The sequence below is a fragment of the Magallana gigas genome, chromosome 8 (assembly GCF_963853765.1).
Source record: "Magallana gigas chromosome 8, xbMagGiga1.1, whole genome shotgun sequence".
NCBI classification, from domain to species: Eukaryota; Metazoa; Mollusca; class Bivalvia; order Ostreida; family Ostreidae; genus Magallana; species Magallana gigas.
The window spans coordinates 50,924,821-50,952,608 of record NC_088860.1 but is presented as its reverse complement, the minus strand read 5'-3'; the positions used below and the strand labels follow the sequence as shown (position 1 = coordinate 50,952,608).

At 31.9% G+C, this 27,788-nt stretch overlaps 1 protein-coding gene across 1 annotated transcript; it reads left to right on the top strand.

Annotated features, from left to right (window-relative positions):
• Positions 1–6,263: 6,263 nt before the first annotated feature.
• Positions 6,264–13,301, top strand: LOC105348655 (fumarylacetoacetate hydrolase domain-containing protein 2). Its single transcript, XM_011458196.4, has 7 exons — positions 6,264–6,491; positions 7,443–7,659; positions 8,554–8,613; positions 9,380–9,545; positions 11,870–11,978; positions 12,131–12,218; positions 12,726–13,301. Exons 1-7 carry the CDS (start codon positions 6,316–6,318, stop codon positions 12,786–12,788), a joined length of 879 nt encoding a protein of 292 aa, XP_011456498.3. The 5' UTR covers positions 6,264–6,315; the 3' UTR covers positions 12,789–13,301.
• The last annotated feature ends 14,487 nt before the right edge of the window (positions 13,302–27,788 follow it).

Here is a 27,788-nt window from a genome sequence, read left to right as displayed (position 1 = left end):
TCTGTTTGGTACACTTATTAATGCTCATTACAACTAGATGAGACGATCGTATTGTGAGAATAATGAAGCAATGCTTGCTTTGTCCAAATAAAAGGAAGCACAATGATTATAAAAAAAATCGTTCAATCGGCCGATTTCCTACTGTATTTCTTCGACGTAAATATGAAAACTTTCATCATCTTTTTTACATAATTCACACCATGGTGTCATTGTTAAATTAGTAAATATACAGAGCATGTGTGTTACCATGGAACATGATATCAAGTGACAAGATATCATGTTGCAGGATATCTTGTTATAGGATATCATGATATATCTTGTGACAGGATATTATTGGATATCATGTTGAAGTATATTATGAGACGAGCTATCTTGTTATAGGATATCATGTGACAGGATATCATGTGACAGAACATCATGTTATAGGATATCATGTTGCAGGATATCATGTTACAGGATATCATGTTACAGGATCTCATGTTAGAGGATCTCACGTAATAGGGTATCATGTAATAGGATATCATGTTAAAGGATATCATGGTACAGTCAGTTCAAGCATACATGTATCATTTACAATATACATTATAGCATCGCATAGCATTTAAAGGTCATAGCATAGCTTTGGAATCCCATAATATAACATTAAAATATCACCCCTGGCCCTGATGGTTTTACAAGTGAGTTCTTAGATTCTTCTTGAGAGACTTTGGAACATTTATCACAAGAGCAATAAACCACTTTTTTCAAATAGGAAACTTTTCAGAAATGAATAAACTAGGCGTAATTACATGCATTCCCAAATCTAGAAACCCTGAACAATTTCTGAAAAAGTGGCGCTCCATTAGTTTACTAAATGTTATTTACAAGCTAGCTTCAGGAAACTTAGCTGAGCGCATGAAAACTGTTCTAGATAAATTGATTAATAATGATCAGACTAGATTTTTGAAGGGAAGATTTATTGTGGAAAATATGAGACTTATATATGACCTTATGTAGAATACAGAGCAATACAATATACCCGGCCTTGTAATGTTAATTGATTTTAAAAAGGCTTTTGACAACATCTCATTGAGTTTTATAAAAAAAAAAAACTAGACTTTTTAAATTTTGGACCCTCCTTCCAAAAATGGATAAAAACATTCTATAACGGTATAAAGGCTTGTGTAATTCAAAATGGTATAATTTCAGAATACCTTTATCCAGAAAAGGGCTGTAGACAAGGTGACCCAATATCTCCATATCTCTTTCTTTTCATGCTGAGATTTAAGGAACATTAATAAGAAATGAAAAAGACATCAAAGGTATAAATATTGATGGAGAAGAATACAAAATATCTCAATATGCAGACGACACATCAATTATAATGGATGGTACACCACAATCATATGATGGCATTCTTAGGGTTTTAGACTTTTTCACACAAATATCAGGTAAATTTTACAAAAATAAAAATGGTTTGGATTGGTAGCAAAAATTTTCCAAAGGATGTATTTCATCATTCATGATGGAAACTTAGTTGGAACAATTTAAATTTTGAGCTTCTAGGTATCACATTTTCAGTTACATTAGATGAAATGAAAGAATTAAATTATTTACCAAAATTGTCTGAAATTAGGAAATCATAAATCAATGGAAGTTTAAAAAATTAACCCCAATTGGTCGAATTACGATAATCAGATAATCAAGACACTAATAATACCAAAGCTAAATCATTTAATACTAGCATTACACAATCTAAAAACTAAACACCTAAACACTTTTGAACATGATATTTTTCATTTCCTATGGGGCTGTAAAATTCATAAAGTACAGAAAAGTACAATTATACAAGATTATAATCATTGGGGTCTCAAAATGGTTGATTATGGAGATTTTATCACAGCACTTAAAGCTACTTGGATGAGAAGACTAATTAAAACTGACACAAAATGGGTAAAGCTTTTAGAATCAATTTTGAAAATTAGTATCTCTGAAATATGGAGAAACGGTCCAGATAATTCGTACCTTCTATGTAAAAATTTAGAAAATTCTTTTTTGAAAAGAAGTGCTCCTTAGCTGGTTAAAAAAATTGAACAAACTCAACTTAGTAAACTCCAAATTATAAATAATAATACATGGCACTATCCGAAAATCACCATAGACAATAAATCAATATCTATCAAAAGTTATGTTAATCAAGGATTTTTTTTGGTTAGAGATCTACTTAATATAGATGGAACATTCATGACTTTGATGAAATGAAACACATTAATCCAAAGACAAATTTCATAGAGTATGCAAGTTTAAGAACTGCAGTTACAACCAGACTGCATACACAAGATATACACTTACCAAACTTACAGAACACAAAACTACATTGGCTGCAATATTAAATACTTCATAGGATTGTCCCTACAAATAAATATCTTTTTGATATAAAAAAAGCAGAGTCTGCTATTTTATGAATGTATTATAGTAAAACAATTGTGGTGTGATGTTGAAGAGTGGATTTTTACACAGTTTGAAATCTCGATTATATCTGATATTCAATCAGTTCTTTTTGGAAAATATAAGAATAAAGAAAGTTATAATTTTTTTAACCTGATAGCTCTTATTGTGAAGCAATATATTATTTTCATGTAAATATAAAAGTAATCCGATACAAATATACATGCCTTGAAAAAGGTCATTACAGAAAGAATCTTAACTGAGAAATATTTGTTGTTGAAAAGATGTAAATATAAGGAATACGAAAGACACTGGCAGAATATCTGTGATAAATTGTAGTTATATAGATAAGTTAAATTTTTCCGGTTTTTGTTTTTTGATCTCTGTGAACCCTCATATCATTTCAATTGTTCTCAATATAGCATAGTCTATACATGTATTGTAATCCACCTGCATATCTCTCTCTCTCTCTCTCTCTCTCTCTCTCTCTCTCTCTCTCTCTCTCTCTCTCTCTCTCTCTCTCTCTCTCTCTCTCTCTCTCTCTCTCTCTCTCTCTCTCTCTCTCTCTCTCTCTCTCTCTCTCTCTTATATTTTCTCTAATAAACCAATAAAAAAAATCTCTTTCCATAGCAGGCAATCTCATAGATTCTACTTTGTCGTATCATACTATAGCAGAGAATAGCATAACATACAGCATGATTTTAACTCGGTTTAAAATGCTTGTATTTTAAAGAATTAATATTCACATTGCAGATTTGGCTTCTTATCATTTCGAAAGGCTTGGAACTATTCTGTGTATGGAGGAATATTGAAATCTCACAGCATACCATAGCATAGCGTACCATACCATTAAGCCCTTCATTTCAATTTCTCATACCAAAGCATAGAACGTTTATAGCATTGCATTGAAATTTCAAAGCATATCATTAAAATTGTATACCATAGCATAGCATAAAATTGAAGAAGATATGCTTGAAATGACTGCACATGATATTCTGTTACAGGATTTCATGTTACATGATATCATGTTATAGGATATCACGTTACAGGATATCACGTTACATCATGTTATAAGATGTTTTAATAGGACACCACGTTACTGGATATCATATTATAGGATATTACGTTACAGAATATCACGTTGTAGGATATCGCGCCACAGGATATCATGTTATAGGATATCATGTTACAGGATATCATTTCTTGATTTGGTTTGTAAAACTGCTTCATTACGATTATTTTTACATTTTGAAACAATATGGAATACCAGGTTCCATTAGAACCACCTTTCAATATCATGATTGCTGCTGGCAGTGATCTGGTGATTCTTGTGTTTCGTGAAGCAAACAAAGTTTTGGCGAAATGCATGTCTCAGTAAGTAAATGTTTTTGGTTTTTTTTCATATTTCATGAAAGAATATTTACATTGTAGTAGGATAAATAATATAATCAATTTTGGAAGGCAATTAAATAAATAATTAAATAATAAGATCATTATAGAACTATGAAGGAAACAGACGGTCGAGCCTTAGAGTCATTAGAGTTTTAACAGTTTTGAGAATTGGTTATATATGCGTAGGTCTAATTTGCTTACATTTCTATGGCTACAGTGTATTTAAATTTAAAAGATCGTTCTGAGCTGACATCTTACTGAAAATGTTAATAAATTAAGAATTAAAGAATCAACATATTTTCTTTGAATATAAAAGCCCAGTTTTTTCTGTTCTAATACCTCAATATCTTTGGTTATTATGCATTATATTTTGAGGGTAACTTAAACTGTATATTGCTACTACCCTTTACATATTTTATGTGATGACACGCGGTGGAATCGTGCTGGAAAGGTCCTTGGATTAGCCGCATATAGCTCACTGAAATACACGTCTGAGACAGTTGGCGTTGCTTTGCCTGTAACTATACAAATGTAAGACATAAAATTGACATGGTTTTACAACTTAAAACAACTTGTGTGAAATTATGCTTTTATGATCAGTGCGAGTCGCTTTTCTGATTTGATAATTTACTTATGACATTCGTAGTATACTGGAGTATAATGGCCGCGGCATTTCTTTGATATCGGCATTAACTATAGTAGTAGATTGACTTCTGGGTAATTCTGTCTGAAGCTATACCTGTCGTTCTGTTTCATACATTCATACAATGGAAAGGCAGCGTATACACTTATGTATTTACACATTTTACAGTCTCGTTTCTTTTTATAGATGCCCGGTGTTCATTATGAGGTAGCATTAAATACAGATTTTGAGCGAATGCACTGTCCCAAGTTTCTATTTCACAACTTTTTTTGCAACATTTCAATAAATGCCAGTTTTTATGCTTTCAAACGCCCTTTTTACCATCCTAGATTTCATTATAAAGTCAACAAGAAAACGTATCTCGTGGTTTTGCTACGCAAATAAATTCGAAAGTAACTGGATGATTATGTAAAAAAAATGTGCAAAGAGTTTCGATTCGACAAAAGATGTCAGAGTGTACCAAATAAATCAATGTATGAAATGTACCCTCTTTCCTGCGAATATAATTGCGGGCATAGAAAGGGAACACGTGAAAGGTGAAATTTGTAAGTCATAATAAAATTGACAAAAAACATTGGACAGGCTAAAGTAACATTTTAGTTATAAATCAAATATTTTATATTTTTTAAACTATATCTGGTTACATCGATAGAAAATCGTTTTGATTTTAAAAAGTTGATACGTTGGTGAGGGCGCAGATTAAGACAGTTCATCCTTAGTAACGTCTGTCTTACTCCTATGTGGGATCATAAAAAATCCGGTATAAAATTACCCCACTGACTTCTAAACTTGCTAAAATCCCTATCTTAATGGGTTACCTGAATCAACATTGATTTAGAACACCCATATGAATATGTGGCCTCATGCTCTCCTCATTTAAAACTGTGCGTGACCAGAATGGGGTTTGGTTTATTTTGGTATTCCTTGGAACACCCCCAGTCATATCTTACTGATAATATTTTGCGCTTGGCATTAGGGTTCTCGAAGATTTTCACGAACGGCCATATGTTCAATTGTTAATCCTTTATGTATGTGAAAAACGACAGTAACAAACTATTAACCATCTCAAAAATCCATGTAGTGATATACAAATGCTTACTTAGAGTATTTAAACCAGGCTTTATAAAAAAACACAAACAATTTAGTCCTAAATAAAGGAAATGAGTAGGTAAAGTCAGCAAGAGGGAATGTTACATGACAAGACATCGAAACCCCCTCCTTTTTCCTATCATTATCAGATAATGAGATAGCAATAAAAAGGGTCGTACATTATTGCATACAACTTGTGAGTTGGGACGCATCTTCTGAAATAATGACGCAAGAGGGTACTCGGGTAAAAACTAATATAAGTGTATCATGATAAATAGCTGTTGAAGATACGTATTGTAAAAGATTCTCACGGGATAATAAGGTAATATGAAACATCACAAGGATTGCATGTCTCAATTAATATCAATATATGGCTACCTTCCACAAATTTTCATCACTGATAAATTTTCATTTCATTTTGTTACCTTAAATTTCATAGAAGTTATCCAAATTTACATCCTTACAAAACAATTAATAAATTCATAAATTTAATGAAGAAGTGCGACATATTTTTTCTTTGCAAACTTAAAATAAATGACTTAAAAAAGAGCTAAACATGTTAACTTCTAGGATTAAAGACAGCCGTATGTTTGAATGAATTGATCCGTTAATGATGAGGTACAGGTTTTAGATTGTGAATATGTTTTATTCAGAAAAAGAAACAATGAAATATAAGCGTATTCCACATACATATATCATTAATATATTGTCCCTCCGACGCCCCATACTCGTGGTGAGGTCAACATGTAGACCGCTGGAAGTAGATGTATGGCATCACCATGCGCTTCGTTCAATTCACCAAGGACGGGGACAGAAAACTAGGGTTAGAGATAAAAGATGGCAAAGCCATAGTAGACCTGAATGCTGCAAATCCAGAACTTCCGTCAAATTTACGAGATTTCATTAAAGGAGGAGATGTAAACCTAAAGAAAGTCCAAAGGTAGGCCCGGGAAAGCTAGGAGCTTACTGAGTCCGTAACGTGGGGACAGTAAATAAAAAAAAAACACTTGCACTTAAATGTTTTGTTTAAATTTTTCATTTTCAATAATTTCTGAAATATATTATAGTATGATAGGTTAAGTATAAAACTATTACAAACGAGAAAGTATGGCAGCATACATGTGTACAGTTGTTTAAGTTCATTAATTGTAACACAACTTCCAGTCGACTGTTCAAACGGACGTTTCGTGTACATTTCATATTCATGTAAACATCGTAGTATGTGACCCGTTAGTACAAATTGTCTTCATTTAAGTGACCATTGTAATGTCTGTGCGTATCTAGTGAGGGATGGGACGGTGAAGTCCTAAAATTTACATAATTAACCGTAAATATGTACGGACCTCAACCAAACCCCATGGCCAACTCAACCCCCCCCCCCTCCCCCATCCGTGCTTGTTGTAATCGCACACGTTCTTTCGGTTTTTTTGTATGAAACATGTCAAATACCTACACATACCTAGTTCATTATGTTTTCAACTATCTTGATCAACTTCATTTTCTGGTTGATTTAATTATCCGTAATGCCAATGTGACATGAATGTGTTCAAGTCGGTTAGTCATGATCCCTTATATATGGCCGGGCGTACTAAATTACAGAGAGAGAGAGAGAGAGAGAGAGAGAGAGAGAGAGAGAGAGAGAGAGAGAGAGGTATAACATCAATCGCATACTAAATTACAGAGAGAGAGAGAGAGAGAGAGAGAGAGAGAGAGGTATAACATCAATCGCATTTAATTCACCAACATTAATTTCATTTTCATTTGGCATGCACACTTTTATTCAAATATTTATGTTTTAGAATCTTTAAAGTCTCTAGATATAAACAATGTAACACAAGCATTGTTTACATTTCAATCGTGCAATCTATTTCCTTTTAATTTATAATACTAGAATGCTGGACATAGATGATTATGCCCTCAATACAGATTCCGTGAGACTAGAGGCGCCTATATTGCGACCCGAGAAGGTTCTGTGTGTGGGGATGAACTACAGGGACCATTGTAGAGAGCAGGGCGCCACCGTCCCGGAGGAACCCGTGGTGTTTGGAAAGTTCCCGTCCTGTATCATTGGACCCCAGGACGACCTACACTACCCGGCGGAAACACAGGTAGGAACCGCTAATATACATGTAGTTGATAGTTCAAAGTTCATCCCACACAGCATGGTGCTGATGAACAGACCTTCAGAGCGCGGTAAGTACACATATGTACCAGGCACGTAGCATCATTTAAATTTAAATTTTGATTAAGTATGTTTACTGGTGGTAAAATAATAGTCTTGGGAGGTATAATTTTATAAGTTCTTTTGTATATTAACATAACTGATCAAGCAACCTATTTTCATGGCGTCATCAGGATAAACTCTGAAAGTAGTTTGCATTTTTTTCAACAAAAGCTTATGTGTTTTCCTTCATTTTTTTGTAATTAAAATCTGTTTTAAATCAATTTTTATAGTGAAACTGGTAATGTAGGATATCCATGAAAATCTTCAAAATCTAAGTCAGTGAAGCGTTAAACAAGGGTCTGTGTCAAAAAAAGTTCGGACTGAAAGTATTTGATAAGACATCGCCCGTTTGATATAGCAACGGTTTATTACACGGGTAGTATACACCACAAGTATGGGAGGATAACTATTATTCATCTTACTTACAATTATAGTGTGTACTTTTTTAAAATGTGCAGCGAGTTGTGAAATTAAAGTACCGAAAATACTGATCGAAGTTAATTAATGTTGTCAAAAAGAGAAAATACGAGTCTTATTTAAAAAAAGTCAATTTTTTTAAAGTCATAAAAAACAACACAATGTGTAAGGCTTTAGCACCGTCATGATTTTATTTTTTGCAGACGCCCAGTTGGCGTTTAACTTTAATTGAATTTTTAGTAAAGAGATTGTTGAGTTTACAAAATTTTTATAATAAAGTCGACGTTATAATGATAAACGAAATCCGCAACCCAAATATTCATATTCTCTCTTTTTCTAATGAACAAATTAATCTTTGCAGAAGCTTGATTGGGAAGTGGAACTAGCATTGGTCATTGGAAAGGAGGCCAAGCATGTTCAGGTATATAAATTGTTTTGCTTTGTTATCAAACAATAATATTACATATTACTACTTTGTATTTACCTTTGAAAATATGTCTCCTTATATAGACACAGAGAACATTTCTGTGTAAATGTTTTATCGCGTCACATAGTAGCCTCACGCGCTTATCGTTTGACGGTTGAAGTATTGTTAATTAACATAATAACATCGTTATGTTGATAATTCTGAACGATATGCCCTTCTCACGTATATAAGGAATAAAGAATCATTCTTTGAGTACTAGTATTATGAGGTGATACTTTTGGTCGGGGGCGTGATCAAATCCAATAAAGCCCGAAGGGCTTTATGATAGATTTGATCACGCTTCAACCGAAATTATCACCTCATAATATTCAAAGAATGATTCCTCATTACTTTTATTTACAAATTTTTAGCCATCGTACGATTAAGCATTTAAATATAAATAAGCAAACCCCGCTGGCGCCTCAGTTTGGCGTCATTTGTATTATGGGTTATATAGTTCAAAATCGATACATAGTGTTATCACAGGCAAATACACTGGAAAATTTAAATATATAAGTTGTTAACAGCAATGTTAAAAAAGTTTACCGGAATATGATCTTGGTTGGCATGTAATCAAATGTTCTGAGAAGCCCTTCAGTCTTCATTGGATTTGATCACGTGACAAACAAAGGTCATATCCTGGTGAACTGTTAAATATGCTGTTTATTTCTTTATGAATATGCCTATCTATGCATGTTTTACATTGTATTTGTTGACACAGAAGGACCAAGCTATGGACTATATCTTTGGCTTCAGTGTAGCGCTAGATGTCAGTGCTAGGGACTGGCAGAATAAGCTGAAGAATGGCGGTCAAGTGCTGCTCGGGAAAGCGATGGATGAGTTCTGTCCTCTTGGCCCTGTGGTTGTCACTAAAGATGAAGTAAATGGTACAGTTACATCATCCCTGAATCTCTGATACGTCACAGGAAATAATATGTTTTACGGTGCGACATTGGGGCGAGCGCAACATATGATCAAACAATGAATTATGACGAAGCAATAAAATCAAATTAACAACGTAAATTAATTTGACTGCAAAATAAATTAAAACATACCTATTTTTTCAGTAATTTTTCATTATTCATAGTTTATAAGATTTGTTATTTATTGAGCCCCCCCCCCCCCATGTTAAAAAAAATTCTTAATTTTTTTCAATTTGCACATAAAAAATCGACTTATCATGGAGTTGTCCCATCGACTTTAAAAAAAAAAATCATTTCTAATTTTTATTTTAATTTACGCTTAAAAATATTTGCTCATCATACAAAAGGAACATGGAGTTGCCCCCCCCCCCCCCCCACTCTGGGAGCAGCATGGAAGTGAAAATAAAGAAACCACTGAACTACTAAAGAGCTCAGGGATTAGAATTTTTTAATGATTTTGAGAAAGAGTTTTTGGATGAGGCTGCAATCCACCCACCCACCCACCCCATTTTAAAAAAATGATGCTACGTGTACGTTCCTGGAAAGTACCTAATTAAAGTGAATAGAATACATGTGAGCATTCATCCAGATGAGTGCATGTTTCAACTGTTTCCTATATCTATAGAAATGTCCTCATTCTTTAGCTTTGCAAGATTTTGAGAGGATTTTGGTAATTTCAGCAGATTTTCAATAACTTCAGTAAAAGTAATTTCCCCCTATTGTGACGTCAAAGTTCACGTTGGTTATCAATCGCAACTTCTCGGGCCTTTCCGGCAAGCTCGGAAAAACACGTGGTTTTTCGAGCTTGCCGGAAAGGCCCCAGAAGTTGCGATTGGTTGGTTAAGTGACGTCTGACTTTTTAAAATTCCCCTGAGAAATAAAAGTACGCGAAGTATACTGTTTTATTTACTTAAAATGCATGATGTTCTTAAAATTACACATCTTAAATGCTTCTCAAAAGATTTACTTTAATTCTTGCGAGAAGGTGAAGTTGGAAACCATTGGTACTTTGAATTGTGGGTCAAAATTTACTGAAGCCAAAAAAATCTATCGGATCAATGTGTAAACCTTTGTGACGTCACTCGATTATTTTTGATTGAGAGTGTACTGAGGTTAACTTTAGAGGTAACATTGACTGTATGTCGTATACATCGGTATTGCTTTTATATTGTCTTGCTGATTCTAGTAAGAGTGTGAAGTGATAAAAATTGCCATTAAAACAATGCATAACTGGTACGATTTACTGATGCCAAAAAATCTGTTGAATGAATGTGCAACTAGTCCGAATTTTCTATTCACACACTCCTTGCCGGTAGAGCTTGCTTCGCGACGGTGATCTGCGCTCGCTATAAATATAATGTTGTGAGTTATTAAGGATGACGTTTACTCAAAATGAAAAAAAATTCCACTGATGATAATGAAAAGCCAACTATTGTGTGTTATGGACCTTTTATTGTAGTGTTATTTTTCATTTTCGAAAAAGTAGGTCAATGACCTACTTTTTGAGTTAATGGCCATTGTATATTTTTGGAAAATTAAAGGAAAATCACTTAAAATTTTACACTATGATTGAGATTTTCTTAATTGTGAAAATAATACAAATTGCTCAACACTTTTGAAAATGAAATACAATTTATGAATGGCAGTGACACTAAATACATACAAAGCATTAAGTTTTCATTCACAATTTTTATAAATATTCCAGTCCGAATTTCCTCTATCACTTTTCAAATTCCTACCCATTTTTGATCCAATTTTACAAAAAATTGAATGATGATAATACAAAAACATTTATAGTATTAAACTACTTATATTGATCTTATTCTGTTCGCATATAATTTATATGAGGTCAATGATCAAAATTTTGAGATATGGTGTCTTTTCTTGTTTTTAAGCATATTTCAATATTTTTTAAATTCATGCCATAAGGTTATAATAATAAACAAATGAGGTAAAACTACCTGAAAATATGCAAAATTATATAGACTAAAATATAAAAACTTAACTTTTAATATTAGAGTACTTCCAAAATTGTTTTAGCAGAAAACAAAATCTGCAAAATTTAGTCCGAATTTCCTCTGTTTGGCTAAAAGTCTATTTTTGTTTTGGCATAATTCCATAATATAGTAGAAATATCGAATGTTATGTCAATAAGAATTCATTTCACAGATACCTTTTGTGTTTAGAACAAATTTTACTCATGACACTGAACTTTATAACAATCCGGATTCCAGAACTCAAACCCTGAGTAAACAACACCCTTAAATGTCTGAATATGTGTACTACAGATGTTCACAATCTTGGAATCCGCTGCAGAGTTAATGGCATTATTAAACAGAGTAGCAACACGAATCAACTTGTACACAGATCTGAAGCAATTATTGCTCATATTTCAAGGTATAAAACATATAATTTAGAATTATATAGTCAAGCGCTGATATTCGTAGTGAAATATTTATATTTATTCTCATTGCATGATTCGAATAATTTGAAATACAATTGTATATACGTATGAGTATATGTTCATTATGTTTATACACTCCCTTCAGATTTATCACATTAAAGCCAGGTGACGTAGTTTTGACCGGTTCCCCGCCAGGTGTCGGTTTCACCCGAAACCCCCCAGAATTCCTTAAGGTAGTATCTACTTTAAAATAAATATATTTATTTCAATGAAATGCATTGGAGCAATAAAATCAAATAAAATTAAAACGTTCGGAATAATATATCTTTTGTAAACTTATTATTTAAAGAGTAAAAAAGAATCTTTGTCTTTGATGTTATAAAAACAAAAGATATCAAAAGTCGCATTAGCTAGTTACAATTGAAATTTTACTGTATAAAATTGGAACAATTGTCTCTCTTTGACTTTCAGTAATACATGTACATCCTCATTGAACTTTCATTCACCTTTCTATCACACGTCTAATGGCTGACTGGCACTGATATATCTTGTATTCCACAAAGTGATGAAAATATATTAAAAGAAAAACATCAAAATTTCACCCCAATGTACTAAGAAAAACTAACTATTCAACAAAACAAAGAAGACACAAAATATATAAATTTGAAAAGATACACGTTAAAAGGTTTAAACATGTATGTATCGACAGACTATTAGCTTGGAATTGTTTCTAATTTTAGCGAGGTGACGTAGTGGAATCTGAAGTTGAGAATATCGGTCAGATTTGTACTCGACTTGTCTGAATAGTGTGATGACTGTGTGACCATCGTGTAACAGTTCCCTGTATATCCTGACCAGTCAACAATTGTGGCCCATGTGCGGGAGTTATCAACCACTTACATGTATACATGGATCTTGTAGTAGCTGTATAGATGTAGACAGTGGAGTTCAATGATTTAAAACAAAACATATTATATAAGGGTTAACATCTAAGTTGACAAAGTTTGGTTGATACGTATCTACCGTGTTAGGGGTGCTTGCCATTTATTCACAAATCATGTCTTTTATTTTTTTTTACAACCAAAACAAATTCCAAATCATTTTATTTCTCTGTAAAAGATCTACATACGTAGAATAAAACTACGTATAAAAAATTCATTTGAAAAAAATTTCAACAATTTCATTGCAGAGCAAGAGCAAAAATGAGATAGAGTTCCGGTTGTGAAAATATATGGACACGGTTATTCCTTTGGAGTAAAAATTAAACCAGTATCAATGGAGCAATTTTCTATTTCAAAAAAGAACAGATTTAAAAAGTTTGAAGAACAATGTTGAATCGCGGGGGTGTTAAGGAAGCATATGGATTCTGAGTTACATGTAATTTCGTGAAATCACAAATCTTAGTTATTATGTACATATTCAATTATCTAAGCAACGAAACGTAGACCAAAAGCAGATAAAAAAAACTGAAGTCAATTTTTTTTTCAGAAATTAGTTTCAACCCACTTTGTATTACGTAGATTTACACATTGGTGACGTCATGACTAAAAGTTGAATGTCGTGTGAATTTGATCGGAAAGCATTGTAAACATATTCAAAATATAACTAATCTAAGAACTCTAATAAAATATTGTGGTGTGATTTATTGAGAATGGAACATAAGAATACTGGGAGAGATAATAGTTTTATCAATCATTCGCTAGAAGGTATGTAAATTTGCTTTTATTTCTCGGCCAGGCTTTCCTCTGTCGTTGTTTACGATATAAAAATCCGACTAGAACAACACTACCCGACATATATTGAACTTGGAATTTTATATGTATCGTTAGTTTGATCAATGCTTAAATTGAAAAGTGCTGCTAGAATCCCATGTTGTGTGTTGTTTTGATGCAACTTGCCGTTTTCCGTACAAACTTTATTAAAGTTGGGAAGGTTTTACGAGAACCGGATGAATAACTATTGAATTAAGAAAAACATAGGATTCTAGCAGCAGTTTTGATTAAACTGAGATGTTTTGCCTTCACTTGGTATGTTTATTTTATTTTGGAAACTGCGGGGTAGTGTTGTTCTATCTCATTTAATGTTAAGGAATATACGTACGCTATTTATAGTTGTCACGTGATAATGCACCAATGTGGCAGTAATGTACTACCCGATTTTATTGCACTGACATCTATTTCAAAGGATAATACTAAGTTTTTGATCGTATTTAAAATAGTTATTTAATTTCACGATTTTGAATATAACAGTCAAAATAAGATGCTAAATTGCCCATATGCTTCCTTAACACCCCTGCGATATATTTATATTACCAAATTAAGATGTTGTATTTATAATTTTATAATGTGTTATGATTCAGATTGTAGCTGGATCCAGTTATATTTCATACAAAAGTGCGATGTTAATCATCTTGTGAGTCGTATGTGCACTACTTTTTTTTAAACTACACATATCAATACTGACGGGGCATTAAAGTCATATCAACAACCGGTTTTTATCATCAGCAAACACACACACCATATTTGACACAATGTCCTCTTTTCTTAAACAAATACATGTTTACAAATTAAGAATTAAAATGTGCAGGTTTATGGTTATGAAACTACAATCACATTCCCCTAGAAAACGTAAATGTACCGATCTTGAAAGAATAAATAAAAACACCAAGATGATTGTAGGTTTTGAAATAAATATATTCTCATCGTATACATCGGTTAACCTTTAAACAATACATAAAGAATATAAGCACACCACTATAACAAAACAAACATTGTTAACATAAAAAGCATGTAAACAAAATGACTTCAAATAATATGTCTTTACATTTAATAGCATCATACGATACATATGAATTTGTATGATTTATAACGTTTCCAACGGTTAGAAACATTACTCTAATACAAAGATCATAATAAAACTATTGACAGTAATGAATTTCAACAGATAATTATCAATTTTTGGAACTGAGTGCACGACAGTGTATGTAGGTAGAAATCAGCGGATCAGCCTCATTATGATAACTTGACCTAATTACAATTTAAATCAAAGTACTGAAGTACTGAAAGCCGGGCTCTTTTTGGTGTATTTTCATGTATATTGTGTAGTAAAGACTGAAAATCTCGCTCTCTCTCTCTCTCTCTCTCTCTCTCTCTCTCTCTCTCATGCTTTTAAAGTCGGCAAAGCGCCAGAGAGCGACCAAATTTTGTAAGCGGCTATAAACAAAAATGTGTCTATCTGGTAGAAAAAAGTTCAACAGTTGCTGCCTTGAATTTTGCAACAAGCGTTATATATTCAATCCCCATTTCGTCAACGCGCAGTAAAGTAGTTCATGGAAATTCATGCGCATTGTATGTGTCCAAAATGCATACTAGTCTTGTTTTTAAAATACGTTATTACCAAGAAAACTAAAAAAGATTTTAAATAAAAAGAAACAAAATGCCAACACTTTTGACAAAACGTGGCTCTTTGTGTAACGTACTATTTGTTATAGCGGAACTATTACTTTGACGTTGTTTGGTTTTTTGTTTTCCTTTGAAGTTGTGCTATTTATAGTAACATTGGCGATCTGCCTGCCTACAGCCAGGACTCTGCTTTCAGCAGAGCCCGACTAACAATATTTTAGATCTTGTTTAAAAGTTAATTAAGACACATTATTATCAACAACATTTAGGTTGTATTGTATTTCAAAACATTTACTGCACATTTTCTTACATATCTAATTACTTTATCTTTAAGAATTTATTCCAAGAAGTATGTTTACAAGAAATTTGTAGAAGTCTGAGTCAGCATGCTTTGTCAGTCTAAATTGCAATGACACGCCTGCCTGGTTAGAAGTCTAGGTTGCAGTTCGAAAAATACTGACAAGGATACAACAGATTATCACCGGCCAGACTCTGTCAGTAGTGACAAATCCTTTTTTTTCCAATCAAGATATAAATACCGTAAATATAAAAAATCCAATCTTCAATTTGAACAACGAAATAAATACACTAAACGGACTGTACCATTATTTACTATAGGGGTATTAAGGTTACACGCACACTTGTTAGTATTATTAAAGCGCAAAATTTGAAAGTTGGAAGAAGTGAATGAATAACTAAATAATGCTAAAAATAAAACTAAGTCAAACTATCACAGTAAGTAAAATGTAATAAATGAATTACAAAACAGGCTCTACTAACGTAAATGCATATTCATATACTTCCTTATGATTCGGAGTCAGTACAACAATTTAAGCTTTTTGGAATATAATGGCCGACCATATCCATAATAGCACTCGAAAGGAAGTTCTACTTTATAAAATAGGAAATTAAGACCAAATTAATTGTCCAGAATATAATTACCACCAAAAACAATTACTTAATCAGCTTTAAAATAAAGATTTGAATTATTGACTTTTATATTTTGTCATTCTCAAGGGATTTAAAAGATAACGAGGCATTTATTTTGATCATTAGTTACATTTTGATAGTCTCATAATCCGACTTTACAGTGATGTCTTTACCACTGATGAACGTGCTTTATGAGATGTGTTAGATTATGGAAAAAAAGAACATATACATAAGACAATGACTTGCTGTTTTTAAAATTACCATTTATCTTTGTTCCGGGTATAATAATTTTCACTTCACAATAAAAAAAACTTTGAAATGATGTCGCCGAAAGTTGAATGAAAATTTTCAAGAGAGCCACTTAGGAAAAGATTTATCTCTTTCATGGTAATCGTCATTACAAAAGAACAATTCGGAAATGATTTTGTTAGAATAAAAAAAATATTCAAATGATTACCTTGCATGAACAAATCATAATGGATATGACTGAATTGTGAATATTCTTGAATATAATTATCACGTGAAAAATGATTCACCTTAAACTCACCGGAGTGTTTCATACTTCGTAGAGTTTGTTCACTGAAATCTAAAGTAGGGGATGAGCTTAAACGTACAAAGTCTTCTTTTGTTTTTAAATCATTTTCAAAACCGGTAGAAACATTTATTTACTGAAACAGCACGGTTTTAAATACCAATAAATACAACCATCAACTCCAGTTGCCTTTTTGTGCTAATTGATTTCGAAATTTTGTGGACAAGTCTTATTTTAGGTTTGAATGATAAACCCGTTTAGTAATGATAAACGAGTCGTTAAAATATAATTCTAATCTTACTAAAACTCAAATCCCATCTGTAGTTCTCATCATAAAGCTACACAGCAAATGTAAAACTAGGTCACCTAACCATAACGAAATAATATCCGGTAATGATTTCGATGAAGTGAAGACGGAACATCAACATCGTAATATACTTATATGTTCTTGATACATTTCCTCCCATATTCATACCACGAAACATGTATGCACCCATAAAGTTTTCACAAGAAATATATAGACGTACTATTTAGTTTGCATTATTTTTATATTAAAATCTAAAACCAACAATTACATGTTAAATTCTAATGACTTTTAAAACACTTTACATCTCAGAAATTTTTTTTAGACATAATAAAAATTCTGCTAAATATATTTTCAGAGTTCTAAAAAATTATGTTTGAAATGTTTCTTTCTGGTTAATTCCAAAAACATAAATTAATAAAACCTAAATCTTCAATCTTTTCAACTTAACAAAGTTGTCATTGTATGTTTTTTTTTTAAACCGTCAATTTGACTTCCTGCAAGTTTTCACTGCGTATATTGTCCTATCAATGACTTTCGTGCAATGTCTTTCACAAGTAGCCAAAAATCAAATAAAGTTTAAGTCATTATTTAATAATCTGATAGATAAATGTCCTATTTAATAGTTTTACAATGATACCATTTTATGAATATAAATCAAAGTCACTATAGTGAAGTGGCCACTATCACAATGTCAAACTGAATAATAAATAATATTAAAATAAAAAATATGCAAAAATGATTCCAAATCCCCTGTAAAATTATGTTGTCAAAATCATAAAGGTTACGAAATGCTATTTTGATAAAGTTGGCAAATGTCATATGTTTGCTTTTGTGTTGTTTCGATTTCGTTTATCAACTAACAGGCATCTTACAACCGATTGTAAATTAAACTAATTTTTAATGATTTTGGTTTCATTTAGCAATTAACAGGCATCTCACAACCAATGGTAAACTAAACTGATTTTTAATTACGTTGATTAATTTTGTACAATTCAATTTGTTTGGATGTAAACAATACTTTCATTAAGATTTAGCTATACATTATATTGTCTGTTATTCCCGGAAGAATAGTTTCACAGTAAATAAGGAAGAAGTTCTAGTGTTTAAGTGGATTCAAAATAGAATAAATCGCTAAGGCAATTATAATAGAAATCTAATCACCAATTAATTGTGAATGCAAAATTTGGTATCAATATAAACCTGATTTTTTCTGTTTTCTTTTCTGGTCTGCCTACAAGTACGAATGAAGTAAGGGGGATTAAGGATTAAATTGTTGGATCAAATAATTGTATTCACATCCATGATTATAGATGTTATATAAGTATAAACTTACGTTTCTTTACGAAGTGATTTAAAGTTATGTTCAAATATAGAAATCTCGTTGTTAAAGTACTAGGTAAGGAAGTTAACTCTTTAAAAAACTCTCATTTGGCTAGGGACGGGCGTAATAAAATATTTTCCCACGCTTTTCTAAAAGCGTTTTCTATCGGACATAATACATAATTATCCATTTTGTGAGACAAACCCGTTCTAAGTTATATCAGACAAGACTTACACGTTTTCCCTATTACCCGACATAAGCTTTACATGTATAGAGTCTAAATATTATCCGACATAAGACATACTCGTTTTCCGTATTGCCCGACATAAGATATATCAATTCCACGTAATATTCGACATAAGACATACCCGTTCTTTGAATTACCCGACAAAAGATATATCAATTCCAAATATTATCCGATATAAGACATACCCGTTCTTTGAATTACCCGACATAAGATATATCAATTCCACGTATTACCCGACATAAGACATACCCATTCTTTGAATTACCCGACATAAGATATATCAATTACACGTATTACCCAACAAAAGACATACCCATTCTTTGAATTAACCGACATAAGATATATCAATTCCACGTATTATCCGACATAAGACATACCCGTTCTTTGAATTAACCGACATTCTTCGTTTTGTCTGAACCAAGATATATTCGTTCTACAAAAGACGATACCTGTTCCATTGCAGGTAAGACAAACATTTCCTTATTTTACACAAGAACTTTGCATTTGAGAAAAACATATATTATGAATTTTTTTTTCATTTATCAATTCATATTTTATTAAATGCTATTATCCAGACTATCAAATGACAATTCTTAAAACAAATGAATCAGTCTGTTAAAAAAATAATCGCACTTTTGATTAAGCAGGTCGACATTTTCATAATATATAAACGCATTGTGATGATTGGATGGTGTGGGTGTGTTTATTATTTGCAAATGTGTTAAAACACAGCTACAGTATCAGTTTGATGAAACATAATATGTATACTGGAACATTATACGAGTTAATTGTATATCAGCTTTCTTAGTACATAGGAGAAAGAGTAGTTTGTTTGTTTGTTATGAAAAAAATTCTCCTTTATTTTGTGGTAGTTGTCCTTATTGTCTCAAGAACCGTTCGGAAAATTTCAAACAAATTTGACACATTGTAGGGAAGGGAACATACTTTTTTGTTAAATAGAGGACAGGATTTGAAATGTTTATTAGGAGTCGGAACAAGAAAACAGAATAATATTTCAAAGCTGAATAACTTCTTTTGTGGTATATGATAGGTTGACTTTTCATTTGTATTAGCAAATACATTTAATATACTGTGGAATCATTATAATTCGTGGTGGCTCAATTTCGTGGTATCCGTCGGTAGCCGTCCCCCACGAATTTAAATCCTCAACGAAAACAATTTTAGAAAGAGTTATCTTTGTAATTTGTAACTGAAACACTAACCGACGCATCTACGAAATTACGTTCCCTTGAATGAACAAAAACTCACAATCCACGAAAATTGGCCCCAACAAATTTAAATGATTCCATAGTAGTAAGGAAACATTTACACCCCAATTGGTTTCACAAGTTTTAAAATAAATTGAAATGCAGGGAAATAAGTCACAACAAAAATGATTTACTAAACCTAGTTCCTCAAATCAGCAGCAAATCACTTATTTATGCATTAAAAGTAAATAACAACAAAAAAACAAATATATGCAATTTTAAAGGAGAGAATTATAATTTTCAAAAACTTTAGTCAATAAATATGAACAAAAGCCCCAAGAGGACTCAACTCATGATCCGCATTTCCCAAGCCCGATACTTTAACATTGAGCTATGATGATATACAACCAAATTGGATGTTAAAATCAATTGAATGTGTTATTTGTAAATGAATTACGTTTTGTCAGTTGCAACTATTTTGTTTTGGTTTTGTTTTGATCTTGTGTTTTTAATACATCGGAAATCATTGATAAAGTTTTATCGACCATTTAATGATTAGTATAAAGTGGGTTAATTTAACATGTATGTTCGCGTACCCCCAATTATAATAGACTCGACAATGAACGCATATTATCCGTCTTTTTGTACCGGAAAACACAGTTTCAGAGCGATACAAGAATTCCGATTGTTACCATTAAAATAATTGAGAAGGCTTATTAAATACATTTTCGTTATACATACAACTTATAGTGGATTGATATTTAAAATGCTTTTGTTCAATGTCAATTGATATCAACTTACAACTGTTTCAAGTAGATGATTCTGTTGGCTATTATTGTGACCGGCAGTAACCACTTAATCATACTAAACTCCTAAACCTAAGGAAGGACATGTAAAACGAAAGAGAAGGGATAAAACCAACTTCTATTTCAACAGGCCAATAACATCCAACGTTAGCATATAGATGTACATAAAATATTTCATTATATACCATATAAACCAAACTTACAGTATTTATCAGAACAATATGCCTATCTTGAAATACTTCGGAGTGCGATAACATTAATCAATTTTTGAGAATTATCAAAGAATGAGATAACGTTAAACAAAAAAGGTTTTCGGGATTTATCAAGTATAGAATCTATATTTGAACATCTACTCTCAGGTTTGAAAAATCAAAAGTTATAATGTTCGCTTTCTAATAATATGTATAATGACAAGTTAAAAACAAAATATGTAAAAGAATTGATTTAAAGAAATTCATTTGAAGAAAACGCAGTAGATTATTAACATGAGATAAATTTTTAAAAGTGTGTACATATGAATGAAAACAGCTTCCAGTCTACAAATAGAAATCAAACTTGCAGAGTGCATGACGAGAAAATGAAAAAATTACACTATGGAGGCAGTCTTTAGGAAAATTTGTTTCGGTTATAGATCTAATTTTATCAGAAAAATTACCTTTACATATTATAAAATTGATACCCAGACATACACATTCATTAGTTTAAAGCGAGTGACCATCATTAGTTCAAAGCAAGTGACCATGTATATACTGTCATTGGGTAAGCTCAAAGGAAAGCAAATATCGTTAGATACTTTTATAAATAACAGTTTCGTACATGAACAGAAATATGCTTAGATCATGTGTACATAAAATTCATACACATTTAATACTTTTTCGTGACCATTTTTAGTATCTAAAAAAATACTGATTTAAAAAAAAACATGGTGTATTGTTTTTAAGCAATCCCTAAGCATCTAATAACACTGATATCGATATTAGTTTTTACTCTAAACTTTGAGGGCGTTGATGCATTTAACTTCATACTTACTATTCCATTAGAATGTGTTTAAAACATTGAGACATGAAATTATAAAGATTATGATTGAGTGAATTTTGTCCCTCTGAACCTTAAGATTTAGTTGCGTTCATCTCAATGATCACTATTTCCTTCCGAAAAATATTGAGAAAAAATAGAAAAAAATTTTCATGGTGCATAAATATATTCTGTGTTGCATCGTGAAAAACGAACAACAAGCGTTTGATGGGAAAAGTATATTTACCTGCTGCTTTATTATGAAACAAGAATACTGGGAAGTTTTACTGTTGGAGGGGGCTGTATGTTTTAAAAATAAACTTCTTTTACTGTGGACATTGAAGAGTTGTTTGATTCTAGATCACAATTACTTTTTAACATTCAAAAGTATTTTATCATTCAGACCGTTTAATGTTTCTTTTTAGGATTCATTTTCTTCCTCAGTCATTATGTGACCTCACGACATATTTTAAAACCATGTCCCACAAAGAGTTCAAGGTTTGATTCGACTATCAAAGCAGCATCAATTAAAAATGAATATTTCATCCAACATTTGCGGTCCAGACTTAATATGTTTCGCAACGCTACAGAAAAACTGAGGGAAAAATATGTAAGTAATTTTTGTTAATTTCTTTATTTTAGCTTGCAAAGTTATACGTTTTTTTATTTTAGTTTTGTTATGAACAATAATTGGGAGAAGCTCACATCAGTACTTGTACAGATGTATTGATTGCTGATTTTGTAATTTTAATATGATGACTATGAAAATGATGTAACTTGAATTTCAACTTTCCATTGTTTTACAGATACCTCCTCAAGGAAGAAGAATAACCAGTAACCGAAAAATTGTTTCTTTAAATTCAACAAATATTATACAGCTGGATGTAACATCTCCTTTTTCTTTGGAACAATTAAAGGTAGATATTTATTCTTTCATTTTTGTTCTCTTTCTCTTTAAATCTCTAGACAAAAATGTTCTGTCTAACATTGACAGCATGTATTCTACATGACCTTTTATATAATTTCAGTTAACAAATTGTAGCCTTCTGGATATCTACAGGAATCTGACATTGATCGCGTCTTTCTTGGACTTGATGGAAAAAGACGAAGACAAATACAGCCACGGTGAGCTCTCCAGCTTTATAGGAGAGGCAAGTCAGGCGTTATATCACTTGTGCTTTGATCTGCACACTATACTACGCAACGGCCATTGCCTAAGCGAGGCAAAATGCATCGAAATAGAAAACATAGACAGATTTCGTACACCTAACAACCAGTACCGATTTTATCGAGATTTCGTTATTCTCAACGAATCCATAAAATACGCAGATCATATCCGAAGTCAGTCAAACACACCCACTCCAGTCTAATGTGTCTGCCGTGCTCTTAGTTGTTATGAACAGAAGTGGGATAGCAAAAGATATGTACCTCAATGTTATATTTAAGGCATTATTTTGTAGTTTAGTTCATAATATTTTTATAAGCAAACTACCACGCAATTAAACGCCTTCTTGTTTATTTATCATATCTACCTCAAACTCTGTTGTGATTTAAATTATTCTATTTAAGTACATTATTGAAATTTACATGAACAACATATTAGTTTTGCGCATAAATATTGTACGTTTATTATATAAATACTGGTAATTTAGCTTTATATTGATATATATCCTTATATACATGATATACGTTCCTTCCCGCTTGTTAAATTTGTGTTGATTAAGCTCATGTCAAAGCTTACCCGTATCTATTCATTGTCAATTGTTTCTGTGTCATACAAATGTCTAAAAGAAAGTGCAGCATAGCAACAAAGCAAAATGTTTATAGTCATTGTTTAAAATTTTACTTGAAAATGATGCATGTACTTAAAACAATCAAATTGTTCTTTAAAAGAATGGTAAAATACTGAAAATTCACAATATTTTACAAGTTGATTTCAAGATTATTTGCTGTGTGTTAAAGTTATACAAAGAAATGTAAAATCAAAGGTATACATTCTTTGAATTGTGAATGCTATAAATTTGTAAAAGGAAAATATATTATACAATTGCCTGACGATTTCATTTAGAGCATACATCACATTATTTTTTTTAAAAACAGCTTTAGGTTTTTCTGAGAAAGTCAATTTCTTGATTATGTCAATATTCACTAATTTCATTCTCCCTTAATCCTATGATGTGTGCTTTTATTAGCAAGTTTGCTGTTTTCAAAGCTTGCAAATGATAATATACTAGTTGGTAATACGCGGAAGTATAAAAAAAAATAGATCCTGGCTAAAAATATATTCTGATTACAATCCATTGGGATTACGTAATTTTGTACGAGTTTTAATGATAGTTGTTTTGTATGTGTTGTATGAAATATATGATGCTTGTGTAATGATATTCATTAATCCAATTATGTAAATAAGAAATGCATATATATGCATATCATGATATGCTGCTGCAGAAGGGTCTCAAACCACTGATCTGTCAGATACTAAACGGGTGACAGAACCAATTGTCCAAGTGTAACTATAAATGTTATCTATCTTTATTGTCATGCAATGTTTTAAAATAAATAGTTTATTAATAAAAGCTAATTGATATTGTGATTTTGATTAAGATTAAACTGGGTTTGTTATTTTGGGGGTGATTATTTTTATTTCTTTGTCAGTACATTACTATACATGTATTTCATTTGGTTCTTAATATTCCAATCGCTAGAACGAGTCAATAAATTTATTCAAAGATCATTCAAAGATAAATTACCATAAATACATATTACATCTCTGTAAGAACTAAAGTTGAAATGCTATAATAATAAATATTCAACATGACTTACTAGTCGTCTGTATTAATAATAAACAGGTATAGACATGTCCATAACTTTATTCATACAGTTTAGGTGCTCTCTGTTCAAAATTTACTTAGAGTATAGTACCAACCTCACACAACATAAAACTAAAGCCGGCAAAAAAAAAGCTAACCCTGGGTCCGCTATGTGTCTGCTTAAGGTCTGGTCGAGGTCTGCATTTTAACATTTGGGTATGTTTGGGTTTGAGTTTTCTCAAAGGCAGCCTTTGTGGTCATCTTTAGGCACTGACCCATCTTTTTTTTTATTCCCGCTAAAAAGCCCAGCAGCACTTGTATATTATAAATACACAGTCAGGTAGAGACATTTTGGCTTTCTAAAGTAGTGATTTCTGGGTCTGCTCTGGGGCTGCTCTGGGAAGCAAGAGGTTGGTTTTGGGTCAGTTTTTGGTCCGTCATAGCAGACCTGAAGCAGACCTTGAGAAGGCACATAACGCAGACCTGGGGTTTTGGTTGTGGTGTGCTTTCTGTAAGGTTGGATCCAGTTCGAACTGTATGAGTTATCATCTGTTCAGTGAAATTAATATTTATGTACACTATGAACATTTTCCATTGATCTTTGTCATTAGAATCGTAAATAGAACTTGCAAAACTTGAACATATTAAGATATTTATGTAAATGGTTTTGCAATTATAAATTGTGCAATAATTGTTTGATAAACATTTGTTTTTATGAATCATAGCTTTCAAACTAAAATTATGATTTTACACAAGTCAAATATCCCCTTATTATAATTGCAATTAATAATTTCTAATTTCAATTGAAAAATTGTAGGAACGACACCAATTGTATTTCATTAAACATGACGCATTTATGGATCTGAAGAAAATACGGTTTAAAATTCTTCAAGACACTCCCTCTGACTTTCAGTAACATATCTTCATTGAAAGTTTTCATTCACCTTTCTATCACACGTCTTTTGGCAAACGGGTTATATCTTGTATTTCAGGAAGGAAGAAAATACTTAAAAAGAAAAGTATCAAACTTCCCCAAATCATCACCAAATGTACTAGGAAAAACCAACAACCAACCATTGAATAAAACAAAAGAAAAAGAAAAATATTTTTTTTATTTGATAAAGTACATGTTCAAAGATTTAAAAAAAAGCAATGGGAAATTTTGTACCGACAGCCTATTAGGTGTTTAATGAGTGTGAGATCATTGTGTAACATTTCCCTGTATGCTAGACCAAACAAAAATCGTGGCCCGTGTGCGGAATGTATCAACCACATGTACATGAATACCATAGTAACTGTAATATGTTTTACGGTACAACCGTTGGGGCGAGCGCAGCATGTGATCAAACAATGAATTATGATAATTCAATGAAAATAAAATTAACAACGTAAATAAATTTGATAGCAAAATAAAATAAAATATACCTATTTTTTCAGTAAATTTACATTATTCATGTTTTATAAGATTTGTTATTTATTTATTTATTTATAAGTAGAACAATAGTTCAATCTCAAATACAATGTTGTGTAATAATTAAGATTTTAATATAAATGTTCATTGCACTCCATCTCCTCTTTTAAAGTGATTGTAACGTACGTCAGTTCATCCCCTTTTTTGCAGTACACATTTTTCCTTACACTTACATTCAAAAATTGACTTATCATAGAACACCCCCCCCCCTCCATGTTAAAAAAAATGTTGTTTTTTTTCAATTTACACATTGAAAATGGACTTATCATGGAGTTGCCCCCTCCACTTATAAACAAATTAATGTTTAATTTGTTCTTTAATTTACTCTTAAAAATATTTGCTTATCATATTATAAGAACAGGGTGCCTCCCCCACCCCCCCCCCCCCCCCCCGCATGTAATAAATGGAAGTGAACATAAAGAAACCATTGAACTGCTTAAGAGCTGAAAGGTTAGAATTTTCATGATTTGTTTGTTCTTTTTGCTTGCAAAGATTTTTTTGATGAGGCTGCCATCCATCCATCCACCCACCCACCCCCTTTTAAAAAAAGTGATGCTACGTGTACGTTCCAGGAATTTACCGTAATTAAAGTGAATAAAAAAAATGTGAGCATTCATCCAAAATGAGTGCAATTTACAACTGTTTCCTGTATCTGAAGAAATGTCCTTATTCTTCAGCTGTTCTTTAGCTTAGTCTTTGCAAGATGGTCATTTCAGGAGATTTACAATAACTTCAATTAGAGTAATTTCCCATTATCAGTGCTTATTGTGACGTCAAAGCTGACGTTGGGTAAGTGTCGCCTGACTCTTTAAAACTCCCCTGAGAAATAAAAGTAAGCGAAGTATACTGTTTTATTTACTTTAAAAAAACATAATGTTCTTAAAAATACACATCTTATATGCTTCTCAAAAGTTGTACTTTGATTCTCGTGAGAACGTGAGGTTGGAAACCATTGGTACTATGAATTGTGGGTCAAAATTTACTGACGCCTAAAAAGTATATCGGATCAATGTGTTAACCTTTGTGACGTCACTCGATTATTTCTGATTGAGAGTGTACTGACGACAACTTAAGAGCTAGCACTGACTGTATGTCGTTTACATCGTTATTGTTTTTATATTGTCTTGCTGATTCTCGTGAGAGTATGAAGTTATAAAATTGCCATGATTACAGGGAACTAATGGGACGATTAAAACAATGCATTACTGGTCCGATTTACTGACGCCAAAACAATCCGTTGAATGAATGTGCAACTAGTCCGAATTTACTATTCACACATGCCTTGCCGGTAGAGCTCGCTTTGCTCCGGCGCTGCGCGTCGGCGAGCTGCGCTCGCTCTAACTGTGTACAGGGAAGTTCAAGGAATTATAACAGTTTATATTCTACAATGATCAGCATCTAAGTTTACAATTTTTGGTAGATACATATCTACCGTGTGTTAGAATGCCTGTCACTTATTCATATATTACAGCTTCTATTATTTAAACACCAAAAAAAAAACTTTAAAGGATCCACTGACGTAAAATAAAACTACGTATTTAAAATTGTATTTGGAAAAGTGCAACATTTTAATCACAGAGTATGAACAAAAAAAGAAATAAAGATTGTAAAAATATGTGTACATGATTGTTTCTTTCAAAAAATAGTATCAATGAATTATTTTTTGATCCAAATAATTGAATAAAAAAATATTAAAGAACAATCCTTCTGTGTTAATTGCATTTATACAACCCAAATAAGCTGATGTATTTATGAT